General features: G+C 45.1%; 1 protein-coding gene across 4 annotated transcripts in view; it reads left to right on the plus strand.

Moving 5' to 3' along the window:
- Positions 1 to 8,881, plus strand: part of LDLRAD3 (low density lipoprotein receptor class A domain containing 3) — a 272,832-nt gene that overhangs the window by 147,047 nt on the left and 116,904 nt on the right. For all 4 annotated transcript variants that reach the window (XM_069091439.1, XM_069091435.1, XM_069091438.1 and 1 more), the window contains exon 3: positions 5,124 to 5,249. In XM_069091439.1, the coding sequence (XP_068947540.1) occupies positions 5,124 to 5,249 (126 nt within the window). The remainder of the gene's footprint in view (positions 1 to 5,123; positions 5,250 to 8,881) is intronic.

Consider the following 8,881-nt stretch of genomic DNA (forward strand, 5'->3'; position numbering starts at 1 on the left):
GAGAGAGAGGAAAGGATTCTAGGAATAAGGAAGGGGTAGTGGATATGTGCTCAGCTCTGGTCAGACAGTATCTGAAGCATTATGCTCAGTTCTGTGTGCCCCATTTTAGGAAGGCCATTGATAAGCTGAGAGACAGTGAAGTCTAGTGGATAGTGAGGTAGCTTCAGTGTCAGGATCGCCTGGATTTAGATCCTGCTTCTGACACACCTTGGATATGTCCCCCTAGACAAGGGTCTTCACTTTTCAGAGGTCTAGACCAATGATGTCAACCTCAAATAAAAGCAGGGACCACTAAGCCACACAGAAGGATCCCTGTGGGCCATGGATTGATTTTGCTTTCAAATGTCCTGTTATCTATATTTCGTTGTATTTTTATACATTTTGTTAAGTATTTCCATCATATTTTCGTCTTGTTTGTCCACGTGCAGGAGGGTTATATGCAATGTGTTTTCGCACTTCTGCTCTAGTCAACTCTCTAAGTTTTTAATTTGCAGAGAGGGTGGCAACCTGCACTGATAGAGTGAGTTTTCTCACCTGGGAGTTAGTTCCCTACACCATGAAAATCTCAGGGAGAGTCCCTCTCTTTACTGACAAGCTATAAAGGATCCAGGAGAAGACGGCCAGAATGTGGAAGGGTTTTGAATTCATGTCACATGAGAATGGGTTGAAAAAAATGAAGTGGAGAAGAGAAGAATTTTGTCTTCAAGTACCAGAAGAGGGAATTTATTTGGTTGATTTCATTTGGCTGCAGGGAGAAGAACAAGGAGTGGTGGGTTCAGTTTGCAAGGGGCTTTAAGTTAAATTAAACTTTTGGACCCATTAGAGCCAACCTAAACTGAAGTGGGCAACCTTAGGAGGAAAGGGATTCTTCTTGCATGGAGATCTCCTGCCTATCATGAAGCATTATTAAGTACCTACTCTGTGCTGGTCATGCTTACTGGACCCGAGGCATATAAAAAGGGGACAGTCCCTGCCCACAAGGTGCTGACAGGCTGTAGCAGCAAGCACCCCAAGCATCCTCAGGGTTTGCTGCCAACACAGGTTCTTAGATCTGCTTTGATAAAGGAAAGCAACTCAAAATGGGTTAACAAGCTTACTTTAATCAGTCAAACATGTATCGTTTACCTAGTTCAGGGGAAAAAGATCAGCACCCCGAACTTCAGAATACACAGACAGAATTATCAAGTCAGAGAAACAGATCAAGTAGACAGATTTCCAAACTGTCCAACCATTACATCCATACCAAATCAACATCTGGGTTTTTCAAAGCCGAGGGGGGGGCTCTCAACAACGGCTTCCCAGAATCCATATCAAATCACAGAACATTTCTCAAAATGAGCCCCCAAAACAAAGCTACACATCAGGGCTTATATAGCCTTCTCCTGGCTCAGAGAATGTAACAACCTTTTGGACCCACTGGCCAGTCAAAAAGTATCAACTGAAAAACAAGCCTCCCAACCCAGGCTCCAGGTGCACTTTAGCCTAGGGGCAGGGAAGATCTTTTAAAATTTACATTCCCATTACACAGGCCAAGGCTGGATGACCACTTGTTGGGTAGAGAATAGTATCATTCTTTTTGGGTTTTTGATTGGACTGGGTGACTGCTGTGATTCATTTCAATCCTGAAGTTCTCCAGTTCTGTGTTGGAAAGAGGGGAAAGCCCCCTGGAACAGATGAGCTTCTTGTTGGTATGGAAAGAAATACACATAGTTTAGCAAAGGAGGTTGGTCTCATTCTCATTTCCCTTTTGGACAGGGTTTTGGTCAATCACTGTCCTCTTGACCAGGATAGACCTTCTTTTCTGTAGTTGCCATAGGATCTAAGGCTGGAAGGTCTAAGTGAAGGTCTAGCTAGTCTATGCCTCTAATCTTACAGAGAAGGAAAAGTGAAGCCAGGGTCTAAGAATTCAGATAGAAAGTACCTGAGCTGGGATTAGAACCAAAGCCTTCACAATCCAATTCCAGTTCACTGTCTACAGTTTCTTTGTAGTTGACTTCCTGATCTTTTGTCTTCTCTGTTATGGTAGACTTTTTTCTTTTTTTAGTTTTACTGGTGCCTTTTGTTTTCAGATTCTAGTCATTTCCTGAGCCTTCATTTGTAACAAAAAGAGTTAAGCCACAGGAACTGGAGCTCCAAAGAGCCAACCAACCCACAGGTCACTGTCTGAAAGTACTTGAATCATTCCCTTCCATATTACCTACCCCCCACCATTCCAATGAAAGGAGGGAATATGACAGGCCTTATTCAGCAAGGAACAAATGCCCATCAACCAGAGGTTGAGGAGAAGTATACTACATCTAAAACACTTTATAAAATGTTTTTCAAAATGGCTAGGATTGCTTTACTATTTGTGCCAGCCTAGTCAGGTTAAAAAACACTTGGGTAACAATCCCCAATCTGGAACTGAGGGGTAGCAGGGTAGCAGGGAGGGGTTGGAGAGCAGTTTTCTTTTGGTTTTTAAAAGCTAGGCACGTTCCCAGGTCTTAAAATCCTTTTGATTGTGAATTGGCGCTGCCAAAGTTGGTGTGTTACAGATGGCAGTAACACTGAGTTAATTTACTGCCTGTTTTCTCTAAAGTAATGGTCTATTATTCTATTATTTCTTAGAGGACCTTGGATTCTGCTTTAGGAGAAGGGGGAGGAGGGGGGAGAATAAAAACAAGGGAAGAGGACTTTATGGTGGGGGCAGGCTTGGAGGGAGAGCTTGGATACCTGGAATGCAATGACACATCCTATCTTACATCTTACGAGCCTAACCTAGGGCTACCATCACTGTTAATGGGGAAATACATTACTCCAAACAGTGAGCTTTTGTCAGCAGGACACTAAATCAAGCAAGAGTGAGTGGCTTCTTTTCAAATTGCTCCTACCATAGGATGTGAGAGGAAGGAAGAATTTGTTGGAACAGAAAGGAGCCTTTTTTATTGTGAAGGCTTTCTTCGACTTGGCAGCTCCAGTGTGGCATAATATTATCACTGAAAGAACAATGGATTTGTGGTCAGAGGATCTGGATTCAAATCCTAGATCTGTCTGATATATGTGAGCTCTGGCCAGTCACTTAATGGATCTTGACCTCAGTTTCCCCATCTGTAAAATGGGCTGGTAGTACTAAATGACTTCAGAGATCCTTTCTCACTATAAATATCTGTTCCTCTGATTTGGGAGAGAATGGCCTCATTTGGGAATGTGGCTTGTGGCCAAGAAGCTCAAGAAACATTCTCTGAAACTTATTCCATGGCATTCTTTCCTCAGTCCCTATTCTCTTGTCCCCATCTTCCTCTCTTCAGCTCAGTGAAGCTGTGACCCCATGATGTTGACACTGTTCTTGGCCTCATTCAGGAACTCAAAGCTGAATATTTCACTGGCAGCTTTTCATCGCCACGGGAATGTGGAATGGAAGGCAGTTAACCTAGTTAGACTAACAGGAATGTAGGTTTTGATCCCAGGGCCTCTCCTTACCTTCTCGGCCTCTTCACCTCCTTTTGTCTCTTGCCTGTTATAAAATAATAATAATGGTTGCTGTTCATTTGTGTCCAACTCTTTGTGACCATACTTTGTGGCAAGGATCCTGGAGTGGTTTGCCATTTCTTTCTCCTGTGACTTAAGGCAAATAGGTTAAGTGACTTGCCTAGGGTCACACAGCTAGTGTCTGAGGCTGGATTTGAACTCAGGTCTTTCTGACTCCAGACCCAGTGCTCTATCCACTGAACCACCTAGCTGCCTTCCAACAATAGTAATAATAGCATCCAACTTTTACATAGTGCTCAGAAGTTCAAAAAAGAACTTTGCATGAATTAATTATCTCATCTGAGCTTCAAAGAAATCCTGTGAGAGTAAGGGCTGGTTCTTACTACACTGGTTGGCACATAATAAGCACGTAATAATTGTTGGTTGACTGATTACAGTTATTATCCCCATTTGACTGATGAGGAAACTGAGACTCAGTGCCTTGACTAGAGATAAGCTTTGCTACTCATCTCCTGTGTGACCTCCTCATCTGTGGAATTTTAAAGGAGGTGAATTAAATGTCTTCCACAGTCCCTTCCAGCTCTCAATCTATAACCGTATGGTTCTTCCTCTGGAATCTAAATTGGTAACACAGTCCTCTCCCTCCTCTCAGAAAGTATAATGTTAGGATTCAGGCCAGAGAAAAATCTAGTAGAAGATTGTGGAGGCTGGGTGGTGTGGCCTAGGAAAGAGCACTGGGTTTGTTCAATGAGATCCTGTTTTTCTATCACTCACATTTCTTTCCCAAAGTGCCCCCCCCTCCTCAAGAGCTAGCTTTTGTAAGAAAAAAGAAAACAAGAGGGGAGGAAACAGTTCAGTAGAATTTACCATCACATCAAAGAAAGTCTGATATTCAGAGGTGCTGGATTCTTCCCTGTATCAGCAATGCCATATTCACAATGCCTATGGAGATTACAGATATGCTGATATAATTATCCATCACAAAATACATCATGCTTGCCATATGGGGGAATAAACTAGAAAATTTATTAAGATACCAAAAGACCGAGTCCCAAAACCAGAAAGTGAAAGCCATCAGAGTAGTTATGACATTGGCACAGGTAGATAAAGTAGAAAGCACCCACATTTTCAAGCCTTTAAAACAGAACAGGCTACCTCAGGCAAAGGTTCTCCTCTCCCCACTCACAGCAACCACCCAGCGTCTGGGAAGCGCGCTCCCAGCAGCTCTGGCCCCTGGCAGTCCTCAGCAGGAGTCCTTAGCAGAAATTCTGGCTGACTCAAAAAGGGCTTCGCGCTGCCGCCACTGCCTCTGCTGCTGCTGCCGCTGCCGTCGCCACCACCACCAGCCACCGGAGGAACTCTAGTTTGGCTTCCGTTTCCTCTTACTCTGCCCCTTCCTGCTACGTCAGCAAGTCCAATGGGGCATGGAAGATCTTTAAATCCCATAACCCTTACATTCCCCCATCCCCTGCCACCAAGATGGAAGGAGGGGCATCCTCAGATCTCCTCTTAGGAAAGAGCTTGAACATTTGTATCATTGCACCCAGGAGCTGAAGCGTAAGGGGTCCACTGGCCCATCACTTTGGGGGCCAGGCAGGAACTAGCCTCAGAAGGTCTGCCCTCATAACCTGGTCTGCTTGTCTTTCTTCTTCCAGCCAAAGCCAAGTCCAAGTGTGGACCGACTTTCTTCCCTTGTGCCAGTGGCATCCACTGTATCATAGGCCGCTTCCGATGCAATGGGTTCGAGGACTGTCCAGATGGCAGCGATGAAGAAAACTGCAGTAAGTTCCAGAACCTCCTGGGCTCCCCCCCACCCCTCTCGTTTGGGCGCCCTCCCTGCTGACCCACCTTTGTCCATCACTATGCCTTAAGAGGATGTACATCCTGCTTGAAGGTGTCCTCAGCATTCTCCAAACACAATCTCATTGGACCTCACAACAGCCCTGGGGAGGGGAGGAGCTATTTATTATTGTTCAATTGTTTTCAGTCCTGTCCCAACTCTTTGTGACCTCACTTGAGTTTTTCTCAGCTAAGATACCAGAGGGGTTTGCCTTTTCCTTCTTCGGGTCATTTTACAGCTGAGGAAACTGAGGCAGACAGGGTGAAGTGACTTGTCCAGGATCACACAGCCAGTAAGCATCTGAGGCCAGATTTTAACTCAGGTCTTTCTGGCTCCACATTCTGGGCTTTGTCTACTGTGTGCTCCACTTCTCTCCTCCCCACTTTCAACTCTCCCTTTATTCAAAATTTGTTTCACAAGTCACCCTTCAAAACCCTTTCAAGTTGAGCTCCGTCTGACTGAGTTTCAACAGTGGCTGTTTCTTCTCCTTTGTCTCCATTACTCAGAATCCTTGTGGTGGCCCAAATATCTACTTGTATATTTGGCATTGAGCCCATTTTATAGATAAGGAAAATGAATCCTAGAGGAGTCAAGTGATTTACCCAAGGTCACCCAGATAGGAAGGAGAAGAGCCAACATTTGACAGTGTCCTTCAACTCCAAATCTGGTGGTGTTTTCCCTATACCACACTAAGACTTCCACATGCTTTAATACTCCTTTAAAGAATTAGTGAGTGGTTAGGCCACTTCCTCCCTGCCCTGGGTTTCTCTTTTTTCTGTTCCCCATGTCTAATTGTCTTTCTGTATTTTCTTCCTTCATTCAGTCATGATTGAATGTGTACTTCCTGGTATCTCAGAACAAGCGTTCTGAGAGCCTGAGTTCTTCTCGCCATGTGAGTGGAACCCAGGCCCTGGTGGGTCCTTCCGCCTGTGCCTGGCAGTATGCCCTGGCTTTTGTTTCTAAGGCTCAGCCTAGCTGAGTTTGTTGGGTGTTCATGCCGCATGGTTGGCTGTCAGCCCATTGCATTTGGATTTTGGTCACATACACATGGAGATAACCGGCCAATGTGTGACCCTTCTTGGGTCTCCACTGGCATGACAAGTTACAGCAGACAAAGGGAGATCCTTGAAATGGTGATCTGCCAGGAAGCTGTCCTCAATGCTAACAGAGATTTAAGAAAAACCAACAGAATTGAGACCTGCCCTTGAGAACCTTCCAGACCACCTGGGGGGAATTCCTGAACCACTTCGTAGGCACTTCCAGGCACCGTGCTAGGCACAGAGAACACAAAGGGAAGGTCACAACAGCCTTCGTCCTCAAAATGCTTACATTCTACTGGAGGGGGAGCAGAAGTATTAAAGACTGGCAACTGGGCAGTGCCAGGGATGGAGCCCTAGACAGTGACTTAGGAATAACTGAATTCAGATCCTGCCTCAGGCACTGACTAGTTAGGTGACCCTGGGCAAGGCACTTAACCTGTAGCAACCTCAGTTTCCTCCTCTGTTAAATGAGGATAAGAATAGCACCCACCCCTCAGGCTTGTAGTGAGTATTAAATAAAATAACACATGTAAAGAACTTTTCAGACCTCAAATATCTGTGCTAGAGGAAGGGAATAAGCATTTATATAGTCCCTTCAATGTTCCAGGCACTGTGCTAAGCTCCACAAATATGATTCATTTGAGATAATAGGAATGCTATCATCATCATCATTATCATAAAATACAACAAATAAAAATAAACAGAATAAAGCATAATAAATATAAAAATATAATAAATACAATACAATACACAACAAAATTAATTTAAATATAATAAAATATATTAAAAATCAGCTAGCAAAAAGCCCTTTTTTAAGGGGGAGATGTTAAGGGGAGAAGGGAGAGCATTCCTGGTCATGAAGGGCAGTTTGTGTAAAGTCACAGAAATGTCCAACCAAAGAATAACTCAAAGATAGCTGAATATAGCCCAAGGATGGACTATATGTGTGTTATGAAAAGAGCTGGTGGCGGGATTCAAACTCAGATCTCTCAGGTTCTGTCCGCTGCCCTGCTGCCCCATGTTGTCCTGTATTTCCTTTCCTGAAGTTGCGTGCTTGGTTTGTATGATTGGTTTGCTTGGATCTCATCCTGTTCTATTTCTCACTAAAGTGAGAACATCGCCATCCCCTGCTGCAGACCTCGACAAGCAGCCAACGGGACAGTCCTGAGACCTCTCTCCTACCCATAGTTTAAATGTCTTATCAGGCTCCTTTTTAGGCCTTGGCTCATGTACCTTGGAGTCATACTTGACTGTGTGGCCCTGTGCAGGTCACTTAACTCCTGTCTGCCTCTGTTTCCTCTTCTGTAAAATGGGAATAATAACACCACCTACCCCAGGCTTAGTTGTGAGGACCATATGAGGCCCTATTTGTAAAGTGTTTATCAGCGTGCTTGGAACTTACGTAGCAGGTATGTTATAAATGCTTCTTCCCTATCCTTTCCCCTTTCCTATTCCATTTCTCTGCCACATCTTGCCAACTCCACCTCCATGACAGCTTTCACATGTGCACTCTCTCCCCTCACAGAGCCACTACCCTGATTCAGGTACTCATCGCCTATAGCCTGGATCATTACAGTTGACACCCTGCTGCTCTCTCCCCCTCCAATCCATCCTCCACACAGATGCCAGACTACTCTTCCTACCACATGGGGCTGACCAGGCTCCTCCCTTACTCAGCAATCTTCAATGTCTCTCTATTGCCTTTAAGTCTATTAAGACTTAGCCTTGGCTTTTAAGGCCCTTCAGAGTCTCTTTCCAGATGTATTTCATATCATCCCCCCTTCACCAAACACTACGTTCCATCCACACGGGACTCCTAGCCCTTTCAGTGTTTCACCTCCAACATCCAAATTTTTGCATGTCTGGCACCCTGCCTGGATTGAGTGACCCCTCTTTATCTCCTCCTCCCAGAATCCTTCTCTTCCTTCAGGGTTTCCCTTAGCCTTCCATAATGCCTTTCCTTCCTTGCCCTGACTAAAAGCATGGCCCTCCCTTCCTCCATTTTCCCCTCAGCACTCCTTCTGTGTCTCTCCCTTGGTCTGCCATCACTCCCCCACCTTGTATTTTGCTCACCTGCTTTAGCTGTATCAGTCATTGCCTCTTTCTCCCGTTAGAATCTAATTTCCCCGAGAACAGGAACAGTCATTTTTCATCTTTGTCATCTCAGCCCCTAGCACTGGGCCCTGCAGATAGGCAGATGAGGCAATGAGCAGGCCCGACCACATCACTCCTACTCTCAAGAAACCCCGTGGCTCCCAGTGACCTCCAGGACAAAATGCAACATCTCCTTTTGCTATTCAGAGCCTTTCATAACCTAGGCCCTCCCCTCCTTTCCAGTCTTCATGTACCTTATAAGCCCTCCCCCTCACCACCATGTTCCCTGCTAGTCAGTGACACAGACCCTCCATCCTCCCCTCCTTTCCAGTCTTCATATACCTTATAAGCCCTCCCCCTCACCGCCATGTTCCCTGCTAGCCAGTGACACAGACCCTCCATCCTCCCCTCCTTTCCAGTCTTCATATACCTTATAAGC

This window comes from Petaurus breviceps, unplaced genomic scaffold (genome assembly GCF_028583685.1).
Source record: "Petaurus breviceps papuanus isolate PSGF00001 unplaced genomic scaffold, PetGlider_PUasm1.0 188, whole genome shotgun sequence".
In the NCBI taxonomy this organism is placed as follows: domain Eukaryota; kingdom Metazoa; phylum Chordata; class Mammalia; order Diprotodontia; family Petauridae; genus Petaurus; species Petaurus breviceps.